Source organism: Pteronotus mesoamericanus, unplaced genomic scaffold (genome assembly GCF_021234165.1).
Source record: "Pteronotus mesoamericanus isolate MK-2021 breed Mesoamerican mustached bat unplaced genomic scaffold, CSHL_Meso_final scaffold_36, whole genome shotgun sequence".
Lineage (NCBI taxonomy): Eukaryota > Metazoa > Chordata > Mammalia > Chiroptera > Mormoopidae > Pteronotus > Pteronotus mesoamericanus.
Window position 1 is genome coordinate 11,921,875 of NW_026555313.1, and position 19,002 is coordinate 11,940,876.

The 19,002-nt window shown below is 34.4% G+C and overlaps 1 protein-coding gene across 1 annotated transcript in view; it reads right to left on the bottom strand.

Annotated features, from left to right (window-relative positions):
* CWF19L2 (CWF19 like cell cycle control factor 2) overlaps window positions 1–19,002 on the bottom strand; it is a 107,902-nt gene that overhangs the window by 50,797 nt on the left and 38,103 nt on the right. Inside the window, exons 9-10 of the mRNA XM_054592499.1 lie at window positions 18,499–18,595; window positions 15,598–15,690 (exon numbers count right to left, since the gene is read on the bottom strand). Coding sequence (XP_054448474.1) covers window positions 15,598–15,690; window positions 18,499–18,595 — 190 coding nt within the window. The remainder of the gene's footprint in view (window positions 1–15,597; window positions 15,691–18,498; window positions 18,596–19,002) is intronic.

Genomic DNA, 19,002 nt, shown 5'->3' on the forward strand with positions numbered 1-19,002 from the left:
AAAGCTAATCTCCTAAGGACTTTCAAATTATTAAATCTAATAAATACCAATTATCATCTAACTTGATTAGAAAGCACTTGATCCTTTTTATTATATGGGGTCCCATACAAATAATGCCCTTTTTTTTTTTTTACAAGACCTTTTATTAGAAAATCATAAGCACGTAATTCTGTAACATAACTATATCACAGGCAACACACAAGCACACCATATGACATTTTAGGTGAAATGTTCAGATTAAAACTATAAATTATTATACTCATATTACCACCCTATCAACCACACTCAAGCAGGTGTTACTTCCAATTTTAAGCACTCTACTTTCCTGGTTCTGCCTTACCTCTCTGACTCATTCATTCATTATTTTTAAAAGTGCCTACTTTACATAGTTAACTAAAAGAAATACAGTCCCTGCCTAGAAGAAGCTTATAACCTATTGAAATAATTATTCTCTGCATGAATTATCAATATAAAGAAATTCAATTTCACTATCCTTTTCAAGCTGCCATTCAATATGATGATTCCAGGGTTCCTTGTTTCTAGCCTTCCACCTGAAACCTAATTGTCACTCATACTGCCAAAAAATTGTTATGTTAAACACAAACATAATTACGACATTCTTTGCTGAAAAACCTGCAAAGACTCTATATCACCTAGGAAATCAAGACCACTCAAAGTAACACAAGTCCTAGCCATAGCAATCAGACAATAAGAAGAAATATGAAGCACCCAAAGTGGAAAGGAAGAAGTAAAACTGTCATTCTTTCCAAGTGACACGATATTGTACATAGAAAACCTTAAAGACTCCAAGAAACTACTAGAACTGATCAATAAATTCAGCAAAGTAGTAGAATACAAAATTAATATCCAGAAATCAGCTGCATTTTTATATGCCAAAATGAACTATCAGAAAGGGAGATTAAGAAAACAATCCCATTCATGATTGCTTCAAAAAACTAAACTATCTAGGAATAAAGCTAACCAAGGATGTAAAAGACCTATACTCAGAAAATTATAAGACACTAAAGAAAGAAACTAAAGATACAAATAAGTGGAAGCACATACCATGTTCATGGATAGGAAGAATTAACATCATTAAAATGTCCATACTACCCAAAGCAATCCACAGATTCAACGCAATTCCTAACAAGATTCCAATGACGTGTTTTACAGAACTAGAACAAATATTTCAAAAATGTGTATGGAACCACAAAAGGCCTCACATAGCAACAGCAATCCCGAGAAAGAAGAACGAAGGTAGAGGAACCATGCTACCCAATATCATTATAGTATAAGTCAATGGTAAGAAAAACAACATGGTACTAGCATAAAAAGAGACACATAGATCACTGGGACAGACTCAAGACCCAGAAATAAACCTAGACTTTTATAGTCAATTAATATGTGAGAGAGGAAGCAAGCACATACAATGGGCTAAAGATAGTTTATTCAAAAAATGGTGTCTGGAAAATCAGACAGATAAGTACAGAAAAATGGTCTCATACCACACATAAAAATAAATTCAAAAGTGATTATAGACTTTTAGACCCAAAACCATAAAAATCCTAGAAGAAAACATAGACAGTAGAATCTCAGACATTGCTCAGAGCAATATTTTATTTTGATATATCTTCACAGGCAAGGGAAACAAAAGAAAAAATAAATGGGGCTACTCAAACTAAAAAGTTTTTCCATAGCAAAGGAAACCATCAACAAAATAAAAAGCCCACTGAATGGAACTTATCTGCCAATATATCTGATAAGGGGTTAATATCCAAATATGTATAAAAAACTTACAACACTCAACACACACACACACACACACACACACACACACACACAACCAAAAAACTCAATTAAAAAATGCACAAGGAGCTGAATAGACACTTCTCCAAAGAGGATATACAGATGGCAAATAGACATATGAAAAGATGCTCAACTTCACTAATTATCAGAGGAATGCAAATTAAGACCACAGTGAGTTATCAGCTCACACCTGTCCAATGGCTATCATCAATAAATCAACAAACAACAGTGCTGGCAACGATGTGGAGAAAAAGGGAACCTTTTTTGGACTGTTGGTGGGAATGAAGACTGGTATAGCCAATGTGGAAAGCAGTATGGAGATATCTCAAAAAATTAAAAATGGATCTGCCTTTTGATCCACTGATCCCACTTCTGGGAATATATCCAAAGAAACCAGAAATACTAATTCAAAAGAACTAGTTCAAAAAATACTAGTTCGAAAGAACATACGTACACCTATGTTCATTGCAGTGTTATTTACAATCCTCATGATATGGAAGCAGCCTAAGTGTCCATCAGTAGATGAGTGGATAAAAACTATGGGACATTTACATGGTAGAATACTACTCAGCTGTAAAAAGAAAAACTTACCCTTTGTGACAGCATGGATGGACCTGGAGAACATTATGCTAAGTGAAATAAGCCATTCAGACAAAGACAAATACCACGTGATGTCACTCATATGTGGAATCTAATGAACAATCTGAACAAACAAGCAAAACAGGGAGAGATTCATAGATAGAGAACAGGATGACAGCATGGGTAGGGGGTTAGGAGTGGAGGGATCAAGCAAAAGGAAAAAGGACTCATGGACATGGTCAACAGTGTTGTGATTGCTGGGGGAAAGGGGATTATGATAATGGAAAAAACACAATAAAAAAATAAATAGGACTAGAAGTCATGACTAAGTTCTATATTTGCTACTACATTAATACAGAATATGGGGCTTATTTAGGAGTCTATATCAGGATAAACAAACTATGGCCGACAGGCCAAAGAAATTAAAGCAATCAAATAAATAAATAAAGCAAATATTAATACCAATTAACAAAAAAAATTTTACATAAAAGAAAGGTAATCATAATATAATATGACTTAGCAGTGTCTAATTTACACAGTCAAGAGACAACTTTGCTTAGAAATAGAGAAGTAAATACCAGAAGAAATAGCTAAGAACTGTAAGTGCCTCTAGGATGGGTGAAGTCTGGAAAGGGCTTGAGATATTGTTACTCTTTGATATAGGCCATTTAACACAGTTTGTATGTAATACATTGGTTAAAAAGAAAAGGGAAAAGCATACACTGCTTTTATTCAAAGCTGGTATCAAAAATTATAAATGTTTATTTGAAAACCTTTTCTAGCATTTTGGAAATAAAGGAAAAATCTTCCATTAAATCAGATTTTCCCACCAGTTGGTCTGCAAGTTTGTCATCATTGAAAGCCATGTAGAATCTGTTTCTATTTTTCTTATTGTTCTTAGTATTTTCATGATTTTTGAACAATCTCTACTGTATGTCTAACTATGTCCAGAGAGCAGGTTGTTCACACATATATAAGTACCCAGCCAAAGCAGTGAGTAAGCTAAACACCAAGCTACATTATATCACTGATACGTATATCCTGATTCAAGGCTATTTTTTTATTTACACAAAGACATTTTCAGGACTGCATGTGCTCATAGGAGGCACCTTTCTCTAATCCCATAAAGGCATCAGATGGCTTCATAGCAGCTTTAGTTATGTCCTCTTTTCAATTCCTAAATACTGTTCATTTTTGTCTTCTATTCCCTGCCCCCATTAGTCTTTCTAGAGGCTTAGCTATTTTACCAGGGGTTTTTTTTTTCCAAAAAATACTCTTGGTTTTGGTTTTTCTTATCACTTCTACTTATTTTTGGTTTTCTATTTCAATAATTTCAGCTTTTATCTATCCATCATATCTCACATCCACTCTCTGATACATTTTCTCTATTCTCCTCTGTGTTCTTATTGGCTCATACCGCAGGTAGCACATTGTGCCGGTGTGGACTCCAGAGCCAGAATGCCCATATTCCAATCCTGCCTCATTGTACAACCTTTCAAGTTATTCAATCACCTCAAATTTTCTCATTTGTAAAATAAACAATAATAAGGTGTTTTCAGGATCAAATATATTAATACATGTCAAGTATTTTGAACGATGGCCAGCTATAAAAGTAAGTGATAAATAAATATTAGCTCTAATTCTTAGTTAACTTTCATTTAACTAATTCATTCTTTCTTTGAGTGAGTCCTGCCTGGGATTTATCCAATCTCATCCCTAAAATTCACAGACTATGTTTCTTGTTCATATCCACTTATTATTGTTTTATTTTGCCTGGTTTTATTTCATAATATTGTATTCTTTTTATGAACATTATGTTCTCATAAATGAAGTTACTAAACATAATTAATTTTAAAACCATTTTAAGACTGCTGTACCATTTTAAATTTACTGGCAATAAATGTTTATATCCCAATTATTTTTTACTATCTTTCTCAGGGAAAACTAATGTTTCCTGGTATGCTGGTATACAAGCTTATCTTATGGGGGAGTTTTTATTCCTTCCTTCCTGTCTCTCTGCCTACGCTTAATCCTCACTAAAAGGTAGTTTTGACACTGTCTGTACTCAGTCCATCAGGATTCCCAGTTCTTACAATAATATCTTACACTGTAATACTGGAGATATTTCACATGGCTAAAAGCTAGGTGCACCTTCTCTGGACTTTCTGTCTTAAAAAATTTCCTATGAGATACAGGCTTAAATATTCAAAGCATTTTCCAGACTCATTTTACATAAACCCTCAAACCTGGTTCAGGTGCAGAGAAACTGTGTGAGGGGATCTTTTAACTCCTATCAATGCAGACGAGCTCAATTCTCAGCCATGCTGCCTAGTTCTAAGTTGGATCCCTAGGAACTCCAGCTCCTGTTCAGTTTCCTATTCCCAAAGAAGCGTATCTTTATTTTTGAGCCACGTTACATCTCTTCTAATTTTCTCATTTTATATTTTGGCTGTGATTGCTACATTTTTGTAGAGTGAAGGCTTCAAAGCATTACTGCACCTCTAATTATAGCACTCTGAAATGCAGCTCAATAATTTTCCAACTTCATTAGGTTGTAGAGATAACCATGTAAACTGAAAATATATTCAATGATCACATCTTTTAAACTGTTCAGGCCATTTTATCAATTCTGAAATCCTTCCAGGGTATGCTTTAGAATTAAAATGAAAGTACATATTTAGTTTAGGCTCAGTATTATTGTTTTACCTTTCAAATTGGTGTAATAATGGCCTGACTAACCTCTCTCTCATAAAGCTGCTAATAGAATATGAGACATGTTCAGGCCTGAGAAAATTAAATATTACTGTGGAAAGTCATTACTAAAAAATTATGCCCTGGCCGGTGTGGCTCAGTTGTTTGGAGTGTTGTCCCGTAACTGAAAGGTTGCGGGTTCAATTCCCGGTAAGGGCACATGCTTGGGTTGTGGGTTTGTTCCCCAGTCCGGGTGTGTACAGGAGGCAACCAATTGATGCTCTCACACCAATGTTTCTCTCTCTTCCTTCCTCTCTCTCTAAAAGCAATAAACGAAATGTCCTTGAGTAAGGATTAAAAAAAATTGTGAGTAATATTTAAGACTAAACGATAGCTTATTTCACAATTTTAAAAGTGGGTTATTTAGCCCTGGCTAGTGTGACTCAGTTGGTTGGAGCATCATCCTGTAGCCTAAAGGTTGTGGATTTGACTCCCAGTCAGGGCACATGCCTACATTACAGGTTCAATCCCTGGTCTAGGCACATATGGGAGGCAACCAACAGATACTTCTCTCTAACATCGATGTTTCTCTCTCCCTTTCTCTAAAAAAGCAATGAAAACATGTTTCTGGGTGAGGATTAAAAAAAAAAATGTGGATTATTTGAGGGACATGTTTAACCACTACTAATTTTAATTTTGTTAAGTAGATATTTTCTAGAGCCAGTATAATATCTGGCTCTTAAATAATATGAAAAACCAATTCAATGCTTCAATCTTCTTTTATCATTGCTCTTTTGTAATCCTTACATATGAAGCTAGCTATGAGAATATAAATTTATATTTCTAACCAGGTTCCTTTCAGCATTTGCCAGGTCTGGGAGGGAGGAGAGGAGAAAATTTAAATTTCTTTTAATGTTGACTAACATTTTAGAATTTTTACACATTAATATAATAGAATTCATTGAGATGTGAAAAATTTGTTAATTTGACAATTATAAAATATATTTAAGAACAACAAATGTTAATTTTCATATATCAAAAACAGCAGTGAAATCTTAAAGCTGCCTTATATTTTTCCTCTTCAAAGAAATCCAACACAATTTTTCCAGATGAAGTTGATATTAATATAATTATAATTTCATAAAGTTCTAAAATATACCTCATTTAACTTTAACAACCCTGTAACACAGCTATTATTAAGCCACATCTTACTAATGAGGATACTAAGTAGCACATACAATAAAGGAGGAGGCTCCATACCCAATTCTAAATCTTTGGCTTCAAAATCCCATGCAATTTCTATCTCTAAACTCTTTCCATTACCTGCTATTTCTATTTTTCTATTAGTCCATGTCTCTAATAAAATGAATTAGTGAAAATGACATTTTATTTTTTTATATTTTTAGGTAAAAGTATATATATTTTTCATACATATACACATATATACAATTTTAATTGAAATTGTAAAAGTACCTTTCACAGGGGTTATACCAATTCACATGTTTTTATTATCATATTTTTTATATTGTTCAGTTACAGTTGTCCTGCCTTTTTCCCCATTGCTCTCCCCTACATCATTCTCTCCCAACTCCCACTGTCCATCCCCCCCACTGTCCATGCCCATGAGTCCCCTGTTCATGTTCCTTTGCTTGCCCCTTCCCCTTCTTCCCCAGTGATCCCTGCTCCTGCCTCCCCTCTGGTCACTGTCAGTTTGTTCTTTATTTTCAAGTCTCTGGTTCTATTTTGCTCATTTGTTTGTTTTGCTGATTAGGTTCCATTCACTCATAGATAAGATCATATATCAAACACTTTCATTTTTTTTTTAAATCCTCACCAAAGAACATTTCCATTGATTTTAGAGAGAGAGGAAGGGAGAGAGAAACAGAGAGGGAAACATCGATGTGAGAAACACTGATCAGTTGCCTCCTGTATGCTCCCTGACCGGGGACTGAACCAGCAACCCAGGAATGTGCCTTTTCCAGGAATCAAACCCACAGCCTTTTGGTGTATGGGACAATGCTCCAACCAACTAAGCCACCCAACCAGGGCCAAACACTGTCACTTTTTACAAGGAAAAAGTTAACAATGCTCCTTTTACTGGTGATCTGTTTTTAATTATGGAAAACTTATTTCACATAAACAAAAATTTGCCCACCTTATTAAAGGACTCAACAACAAAGGCAAATTTTAATGGTTGATTTGATATATTTTACGAGACTACCTGGTTTTGCAATGAAACTGTGGGCAATATAAAAAGATATGTCCATAACCGATATAAATAGTAAATAAAAAACAATGAATGACTTTTTATTTTTTAATATTCTATTTCATTTCATTCTATTTAATCAATGAACTCATAATACTCAGAATTATTTTTATATTACATAATCCAATGTCATAAATGATGAACAAGACATGCAGGTACCAAAGTTTCTGAATACAATTAACTACTGAAGATAGCCCTGGCTGGCGTGGCTCAATGGATTATGCACCAGCCTGCAAACCAAAGGGTCACTGGCTCGATTCTCAGTCAAGACACATGCCTGGGTTGTGCGCCAGGTCCTCAGTAGAGCACACACAAGAGGCAAGCACACTTTGATGTTTCTCTCCCTTTCTTTCTCGCTCCCTTCCCCTCTCTTTAAAAATAAATAAATAAAATCTTTAAAAAAAAAACAACACACAACATATAGTAAGTAGTTGCTAACAAAGGTTTATCAGGAAGAGAAATTAAAATTAATCGGGAGAAAATGAATAACACCAAAAAATCTAAAAATAAACAAAGAAGCACAAAAGAAAAATATTTGAAATTATGTCACAGTGAATCAGAAAAAATTTATGGTATTTGTTAAGTTCCTGTCTACCCAGAAATACCAAGTAAACCAAGTCCTTAACTACTTCTTCCGGACGCACATTCAAGTTGTCATCAAATAGTACGGTTTTATCTTGCCTTCCATCCTGTACATATCTCATCATTTTAATTTCTTCAGACATTGCCCTAGTTCAATGACTCATCATCTCTTGCTTAGAGTATTATAGTAACATCCTAAGTAACCTTCTTGCCACTATATATTTGCTCATCAAATGTCCTTAATATTACCACTCCACGGACAGTTCTAGGTAGATTAACCAGAAAAATCAATAAAGAAATATCAGTCTTAAATTAGACCAAATGGACATAATTGACATTTACAGAGCCTTTCATCCCAAAACATCAGACTATACATTCTTCTTCACTGCACATGGAAAATTCTCAAGGACAGACCATATGTTGGGTCACAAAACTAGCCTCTAAAAATTAAAGAAGACTGAAATTATATTAGGCAAATACTCTAGCCACAATGCTTTGAAACTACAAAAAATGAAGCAAAAAACCTCACAAATAAGTGGATATTAAACAACATATTATTAAAAAATGACTGGATAAAGAAGAAATAATAGGTGAGATCAAAAGATATATAGAGACAAATGAGAACAACAATATGACATAGCAAAGCTTCCAGGATGCAGTGAAAGCAGTAGTAAGAGGAAAGCTTGTATCATTACAGTCCTATCTCAAGAAACAAGAGAAATCCCAAGTAAAAAATGTAACATTACATCTTAAAGTACTAGAAAAAGAAGAATAAAAGCAACCCAAAGTCAGCAGAAAAAAAGTAAATAATGAAAATTAGAGCAGAAGTGAATGAAATGGAGAACAGAAAACCCTACTAAAAATTAACACAACAGAGAGCCGGTTCTATCAAAAGATTAATAAAATTAACAAACCCCTGGCGAGACTCACTAAGAAAAAAAGTGAAAAGACCCATATAAAAAAAAATCAGGAATGAAAGAGAAGTTACCACAGCCATCACAGATATACAAAGAATCATACAAGGATACTAGGAAAGACTGACATCAAATTCAATAACCTTGAAGAAAAGTGTAAGTTCCTTGAAATATCTAATCTTTCTAGACTGAATAATGAACTAGAAAATTTAAATAGACTGACAAAAATGAGGAAATTGAAACAACCATCAAAAACCTCCCCAAAAATAAAAGTCCAGACCAGATGGCTTCACTAGTGCATTCTACCAAACATTTAAAGAAGACTGGATATGTATCCTTCTCATATTCTTCCAAAACATTAAAGAAGAGGCAATACTTCCTAACACATTTTATGAGGCCAACATAAGACTGATACCAAAACCTGGCAAGGATAACACACAAAAAAGAAAACTAAAGACCAATATCTCTGATGAATACAGATTCAAAAATCCTAAACAAAATACTAGCAAATTGAATACAATAATACATTTAAAAAAATAATAACATCACAATCAAGTGGGATTCATTCAGGGTCACAAGGATGGCTCATATGGAAACCAATCACCGTGATATACCACATTAACAAAAGATAAAAATCATATCTATCAATAGATAAAGAAAAAGCAGTTAAGATACAATATCCATTTATAATTGAAATACTTAATAAAATGGGTATTGAAGGTAAGTACCTCAACATAATAAAAGCTATATATGACAAACCCTCAGCCAATAGCATATCCAATGGTGAAAAGCTGAAAGCTTTTCCTCTAAAATCAGGACAAAACAAGCATGCCCACTTTCACCACTCTTACTCAGCACAGTTCTGGAAGTCCTAGCCAAAGCAATCATGCAAGAAAAAGAAATAGAAGATATCCAAATTAGGAATGAAGAAGTATGAGTGTCATTTTTTTTGGATGACGTGATGTAAAAAACCCTAAACACTCCACCAAAATACTATTAGAAACAATAAACAAATACAGTAAAGTTGCCGGAGACAAAATCAAGGCACAAAAATCCACTGCTTTCCTATGTACTAACAATGAAACTTTTGCAATTGCAAGCAAAAGAATAAAATACCTAGAAATAAACTTAATAAAGGATGTGAAGGACTTATATACTGAAAAATACAAAGCATCATTAAAAGAGAGTGAAAAATATACAATGAAATGGAAAGGTACTCCATGTTCATGAATTGGGAGAATCAACATAGTTAAAATGGCCACAGTACCCAAAGCAATATTTTTAACTTAACGGAATCTCCATCAAAATTCTAATGTCATTTTTTAAAGAAATAGAACAAAAAAAAAATCAGATTTATATAGAATCATAAAAGACCCTAAATAGCCAAAGCAATCCTGAGAACAAAAGAGCAAAGCTGAAAGTATCACGCTACCTGACTTCAAATTATATTACTGAGCCACGATAATCAAAGCAGCATGGTATTGGCAGAAAAACCAGATATACAAACCAATGGAACAGAATTAAGAGGTCAGAAATGAAACCACATGTATATAGGCAAATATTTTTTGACAAAGAGCCAAAAACACACAATGGAGAAAAGAATGTCTCTTCACTAAATGGTGCTGGGGAAATAGGAAAGTCACATGCAAAATAATGAAGCTAGATTACAGTTTGTCCCTATATACAAAAATTAACTCAAAATGGATCAAAGCTCTAAATAAAGGATCTGAAATAATAAATTACAGAGAGGAAAACATAGATACTAAACTTATACACTTTGGCCATAGAGAACATTTTAGGAATTGGACCCCAAAGGCAAGGGAAGTAAAGGTAAAAATAAGTGAATGAGTCTATATCAAATTAAAAAGCTTCTGCACAGCACAGCAACCAAGACGAAAACAAAAAGGCAACCAAACAAATAGATATTTGCAAACAACAGCTCCAACAAGGAGTTAATATACAAAATATACAAAGAATTCATACAACTCAACAATAAACAAACAATCCAATTAAAAAAAGAGCAGAAGACCTAAACAGACACTTCTCCCAAGAAGACACACAAATGACCAACAGATATATGAAAAGATGTTCATATATCTTCACTAGCTACTAAGCTACTTCACTAGCTGCTAAGGAAATGCAAACCAAAACTACAATGATATACCACCTCACATCTGTTAGCATGGCTGTGATCAACAAGACAGGTAATAACAAGTGCTGGAGAGACTGTAAAGAAAAAGGAGCCCCCATTCACTGCTGCTAGGAATGTAAACTGGTACAGCCACTACGGAAATCACTATAGTGGTTTCTCAAGAGATTAAGAATAGAGTGACGATATGACTCAGCAATCCCTCTTCTGGGTATCAACCCAAAAAGTCAAACACATTTATTTGCAAAGATATATGCATCTCTATGTTCACTGTAGCATTATTCACAATGGACAAGACATGGAGACAACCAAAGTGTCCTCTGATAGAGGACTGGATAAAGAGGATGTGGTATATATACAAGGTCTGTCCAAAAGGTATCCAGCCATGTGATATGAAAAATAGAGACATTTATTGAAGAAGAAATAAGATACAAGAAACATTGCACATGGGACAATGACACCTCAGGCCCCTTCAAAGTAGGCACCTTGGGACCTCACACAGTTCTCCCCATTGCCATCAGCTGCCCTGTTGTATTTTCCTGAATCTCACTGACAGTCTGAAACCTCTTCCCTGTTAAAGGTGATTTTAGTTTTGGGAAAAGCCAGAAGTCACAGGGTACCAAATCTGGGCTGTAGTGGGATTGAGTCACTTGGGTGATTTGATGCTTCCCCAAAAAGCTCGGCACTGCATGAGACATGATGCATGAACAGGTGTCATGATGAAGCTGCCAATCACCAGTTGCTCATAGCTGCGGCCTTCTGAATCATCCAAATAGTTTCCATGCAGTAATGTTTAAGCTTAATGCAAAATTTGATGCAGATTCATCACTGCTCTCCTCACTCAGTCATTTTGAATGCGACAGCCACACAGTACACACGCTCACTCAACAGCGTCTACTGCCCCCACTGACTAGTACAGTGAAGTCACCATTGTTCACACATGTGCATTTCAGCCCACTCTCCTTGGCTGCCAAGTTACATCGATGTCACACAAACCATCCTTGTTATATTAATAATGGCTTGACTTTTTCCAGACAGACCTCATATACAATTGAATATTACTCAGACATTAAAAAAAAATATATAAGATACTGCCATTTGCAACAACATGGATGAACTTTGAGAACATTATGCTAAGTAAAAGAAATCGGTCAGAAAAAAGCTAAGAACCATATGATTTCAGTCAGGTGTGGGATATAAAACTGAAACTCAAAGACACGGCCAACAGTATGGTGGTTCCCAGAGGGAAGCAGTACAGGCAGTAACGGGTAAAGGGGGCCAAATATGTGGTGATGGAAGATGGTTTGACTTTGGGTGGTGGGCACACAGTGCAGTGTAGAGATCATGTATCACAGAAATGTACACTTGAAACCTATATGATCCTATTAATATCATCCCAGTAAGTTTAATAAAAGAATGATAAAAAATTTTTAATTTTTAAAAAAGTATTTTTTACATAAAAGTCAAACCTCACTGCTTAAAAATGAAAGGCAAATCATTACTGTACTTTTTTAATCTTGTAATTAATTTTTTTGTTTTACAATCTTTATGGGTATCGGCTGCAGATGTTGCAATGCCAAAACAAAGAGGAAAAATAGACTAGGTATACACATAGTCTAGGATCACAGCAATGGTAACATAGTGAACTTAAAATGTATCTAAGAATCAGATTCAAAAGGCGGTGTTACAGTCATAATAAATTATGGTCAAACTATTGGAAGTACTTTCAAGTGCCTGACTTTAGGTACAAAATGCCACAGATGAGTTTATCTATTTCTTTCATTAGTTATTAGTTAATGGTTCTCTATGACCCTCTAAGGCCTTCAGTTAATTTCCCCAATTGCTTTCAAGAGGGTGTCTATGAAACCATCTCCACACAGCTGCTTGTGGGTTATAATAATGCATTTCTCTTCTTTGCCAGCAGCATGAACTAAACACTAAAGCCACTGCACCATTCACTATGCAGTGACTATTTTATTATTTACTGCAGTAAATTTTTTGCAGGAATAATGCACTGAATTTCCTACACTGCTAGGGAAAAGAAAAAGTACAGAGCTGAATTCCCTTAATGTCTATGATGTGATTCCACAGAAGAACTGATAACTGGCAGACGTTAAAGAAGGGCAGACTAGCATTAAATATATGTTAAATAATATGATTAGATTTGCCCGGATACAGAACCGGAAATCCTCCCTAACTTGACAGATCTTATCACTCAGTGCCCAAGCCCAGTCAGATGAAGATACTAGGCAACTGGGTTAGTATTTAGATAAGGAAGCTACACTCATAGGAAGGCCAGACTAGAGGATTTACTAAATTCTTGGAGTTTTAAGATTTACAATAGAAAACTATAGGGAAGAAAATAAATTGTAGGCACTCATACAGCAAATATTTCAAGTATTTCTTGGTTATTTACCATGTATCAAGCATTACCTTAGACACTAGAAATGAACTAAAAGAAATAGCCCTTCCCCTAAATACTGAATAGTTCATCCCATAAAGGGGACTAGAAGTAAGCAAACCAATAATTACAAGCGCTGATGGTGTTTCACTAAAGCCAAATGATATTCATAGATCATTAAATCAAGAGATCTACCTTATTCATATAATCTATCATTTCTAACAAGCTAAAAAAATGAGAGGATTCCTCCCAGTTCAACGAACAGGATTTTCTATTCTCTGAAAGGGTGAAATTTCTATCCGAAATATTTCAGGGTTTTCCTCTAAAAATTCAGCACATTTCTGTGGTGTGGTAAACAAATTTGAATCCTATTTTCATGTCTTAACAAAACTACTGTACTTTGAAAGGTAGATAAGCCATCAGGCCCTGACCCTGATGGAATAAATGACTTTAATGGCAGTAGAAAATTATTTCAGGATTGTTGGCAGCGGTTTGTTTCAATAAAACCTGAACTAAATGTGCAAGTATCCCATCTCTGCAAAGAAGATAAATTTTCTTTGTGGTCAAAGAATCCTTTGGATAAAAATGTGTCTTTGAGAGCTTCAAAGAACTAAACAGTTTCCAAAAGGAGCTCACAAACAGAAATTCTACTTTGTACACCACTTTGAAGACAACTTTGAATTCTACTCCACTGAGTTATGAGGTCCAATATTCAAAAGCTGGGAGGAGCTACAACACCTAAGGGCATCAATTATAATATAGAGGTATATGTTCAAGGGATGAGATACAATCTGTCAATTACTCTACAGTATTTTTAATCAGAAGAAGAAATGTTATTTAACAGAAGATCTGCTTTCAATTTTTTCAGTTGAAATGCTTTCAATTTCAAGAATACCTGAAGTCCAGCCACAACTTTAAAAGAACCCTTTTCATACACAGTGTCAGGAAAAAGATAGGTATAGATTAGAGGGTGATGACAAGAATACAAATATGAAAAGGTAAAAGTCCATTGAGAATACTTAGGAATCATAAAGGAGGCAGAGAGAAACTGAAAGCCACCTTAATTAATAGCACATGTAAATGGCGAAGGGACATGAAGGTTATACGTAAAACAGCTTTGGAGGTGAGGCTGAAAAACGGGCCTATACTGTAGGAAGATCTAGTAGCTAATACAGTGAGCACTAAGAAAGCACAAAAGTTTCAGAATACAAAAGTATTATGGCCACAATGACACCTAAAAAAGTAAAAGTAAATCTGGCAAAAGTATGACTGTATGGTACACCTGGTTTTAGCACTTTTCCTTTAAGTCCCCACTTTTTAATCCTACACAGTTTCTCATTCTTAATTCCTTAATCTGTGCAAGAAGTTCTTAATTACCAACTTTTTAAAAATAGTAACTAGTACAACCTAGTAAAAACAGCCAATTTCATGAATATATTCTCTATAATATTGTCTAAGTCATTAATAATGTTAGCTTGAAGAAAATTTTATGGGACTTCACACATTCTCATCTCCACTGCTAACATTCTCATCTCCTCTCATACTGACATTAAATTATGTAAATTAATCTTTGAGAATAGTTCTTTAAAATTAGTTATAAACCTCACTATAAACTTCTCAACACTCTACTGCACCCAACTCAGCCCTTCAACTTTTTCTATCTACCTTTATTCTCATGGTGACTTCATGTAATACTGTAGTTTAAATACTACCTATATGCAAATAACTACATAATATGATGACTAATTTATTACTTTTATTATTTATTGTCTCTTTCTCCCTACCCACCTGAAACTCCATGCAGGAGGTATTTTATCTGTTTTGTTCACTAACAGATGGGTAAATGAATCATAGAACAAAAGAATTTGTTTTACATAACACGCACACCAAACTCAAGTCTCTCTCTTATTCCATAGGGCAAAAACTTAAAAACTAGTTTGTCTTGCACAAAATCAAAGCGTAAATGACAGAGTCCACAATAAAAGCAGGTCTCCTTGGCCTGGGCTTTTTTTCCCCAGCAGGACACATTAGTGGAACATAAAACAATTCATACGAAAATAAATTTTAAAAACAAGTGAACATTCACACACCACACACACATAAACACACTGACACAGTTAAGAGACACTTTTCACATTAAAATATTACCACTGCCAAGTAGTATTGTACTAGGTAATTTTATACCTACACGCAAACTTTTAATACTTACCTGTACCCCAGATTTTTTTGATGATATCTGTGTTACAGTTTCTTTGACTTTATTTGCCTTTTCAAGTTGGGCTTTAAGTTGTTCAGCTAATTCCTTCAAACAGAAAAACAAGAAAAACGGGTATGAATATATATAGTTCAATTCTTCACTGTGTAATATTTCAAATTCATATGATAGAAAGAAAAACAGCATAGTAAACACCCATGTAGCCATCACCTAAATTCAGTTACCGAATCACAGCCCAGAATGTTACTTCTAAACAAATTTATTTCAATTATAAACTTCTCAAATACCCGTGGCATTTGTTTATGTTTTTAAAGTAAATAATTACAAGGATATATATATTTAGGGAAGATAGGGAGATGGAAGAAATATATAACCTTAAGAATTACATTTTTATAGTTTCTTAGATATTATAAACTTCCAATCCTTAAAAGCTTATTTATTTATAAGAAGGGAGACATCGTAAGTCTTAAAATATTACCTTCTTTACTGTTGATAAGTTAGATAAAAATTCTGAATATATTTTATTTTTACTCTAGGAACTCTATAGGAATTTATATTAAATAACTGCATCAAAGCAATAAGTCATAAAGATATAAGTATATTTACATGACAAGCAAAAAACAGCATCTCCACTGCATGTACATATGACCATGTGAGAATTTATTCTGTCAAAACATAAAAAGCTAACTGACTTTGCTAATCTGCTATGTACAATGTAACATGTATAACAGAAATGTGGCAGTATGATTAGATAGAGAGAGAGAGAGAGAGAGAGAGAGAGAGAGAGATAATAGATAGATGGATGCAGCTCTTACAAATCATCCCTATTTCTATTCAATTATGAAGCAAATCAGTCTTAAATGACATTATTACCAAAATTAAATGAGCTAATCCAGTGATTTTCAATCTTTTTCCACATAAACTAATTACTAAAATTCTGCAGCAAACCAAAAAATTTATTTTTTGTCTGTCTGACAAAAGAAAACAGGTATAATTTGGATTCATTCACACCAGATGGCAATTGTCATAGTAACTGTTATTATTTTTTAAATTTAGCAATCTAAGGGAAAAGAGCGCAGCGCCCCTGACTAAACAATTAGGTATTGCATGTTTTAAAAATACTTGTGGCACACCAGTTGAAAATCACTGAGCTAACCTATATGAAGTATCTAACACATTATCAGACACAAAAACACTGCCTTAAAATTTGAATAAATTAATTAACCATCCTTATTAGGAGCTCATATTCTAGGTTCCCATGTAAAGGAATTTAAGAAAGTAATACACGTCCTTAACAGCACAAAACTAAAAAAGATATCATAAAAGTTATCTAGATGAAAACATAGTAAAATCTCAGACATCCCTTGTAGAAATACTTTTACTGATATTATCTCCTAGAGCAAGGGAAACAAAAATAAACAAACAAATGGGACTACATCAAACTAAAAAGCTTCTGCACAGCAAAAGAAATCATCAACAAATAAAAAAGGAACCCACTCTATAAAACATATTTGCCAATGATACATCTGATAAGGTGTTAATTTCCAAAATATATAAAGAACTTATACAACTCAACATCAGGAAGACAAACAATCCAATTAAAAAATGGGCAAAAGATCTGAACAGACACCTCCAAAGAGGACATACAGACAGCCAAGAGACATATGAAAAAATGCTCAACATCACTAGTCATAAGAGAGATGCAAATTAAAACCACAATGAGGTCTATCACCTCACACCTGCCAGAGCAGCCACAATCAATAAAAAGTAAGTGTTGGCAAGTACGTGGAAAAAAGGGAACCCTAGTGCACTGCTGGTAGGAAACGCAGGCTGGTGGAGCCACAGTGGAAAACAGTATGGAGTTTCCTGAAAAAATTAAAAATGAAACTGCCTTTTGATCCAGTGATCCCACTTCTGGAAATATATCCTAAGAATCCTAAAATATCGATTTGAAAGTATATACACCCCTATGTTCACTGCAGTGTTATTTACAATAGCCAAGATCTGAAAACAACCCCAGTGCCCATCAGTAGATGAGTACATAAAAATGCTGTGGTACATTTGCACAATAGACTACTACTCAGCCGTAAAGACAGAAGGAACTCTTACCTTTTGCGACAGCATGGATGGAACTGGAGATTATTATATTAAGTGAAATAACTCAGTCAGAGAAAGATAAATACCATATGATCTCATTATATGTGGAATCTAATGAACAAAATAAACTGACGAACGAACAAGAAAGAGGCATGAATATATGAGACAGACTGACAGCTGTTCGAAGGGGCAGGGGAGGGGAGCACTGGATGAATAAAGGTGAAGGGATTAGCCAAAGAACACACACACACGCGCGCGCGCACACACACACACACACACACACACCCCCACCTACTCACCCATGGACAAAGACAACAGTGTTATGATGGCCAGGAGGGTGAAGGAGGTAAAGGATGGGTGGAGATGGGAACAAGGGGGCGGGGGCTGCGGGGTGAATGGAGACATCTGTAATAATTGTCTACAATAAAAATAAACTTAAAGGGAAAGAAGTCAGTGATATCTTCATCTCACTCAAAAATGCTCAATAAGTTGCTCAGTGTAATTTGTTTAAATTCCAAGTTAGAAATGCAAAAATAAAGCAAATAGTAAAAAAGAAATTAAAAGCACTTAGTTCCCTAGAATCTTAAATTTCAGAAATCTGACAAAGTATATAATTTATTTAGAAGTAGACATACAGTTCTGTTTTTAGAAATATTCAATAATTTCTTTAAATGATCAACACGCAGCAGTTATCCTCAAAGTGTGCTATATCCAGATTGCTATGGAAATTCCAAAATTACTCATCTAAATTTAAATATTTAATTGCTGTTCTCCAAAAGAACAACATATAAGCCTTACCATATTTCCCATCATCTCTGCCTTGATAATCTTGGCTCCCAACTTGTTCTTCTCATCAACACTCAGGATATGGACGGACTCACCCTCTGGACTACTTCTATTTGAACAGGGGAGATCAAGAGCATATGTAATATAGGTACAATGCAAACAACAGCATCAAGACTCAAATGTTACTTTAATAGGCCTCAACAAAGCATCAATACCAAGAGATCATGATTCATGAATAAAAATATATAAAATCTCAATGTCCCACCATAAATTAATAAAGTTCCATCACAATACCATGATGGTTCATGACAGTTATAATGATAACTGAAAAAGGCCCATTAACAATGAGGTAAATAATATGTTAACTATTCTTCATTATTTAATCTTCCCATGGGCATTCTAACACAAGGAAACAAAAAAGAAAAACACTAGACTCAAACCATAATTCTACACATCTACAGAAACTCTTTCCATCCAATGTGGTATTACTAATAAGCTAAAGAAATGACATATTTA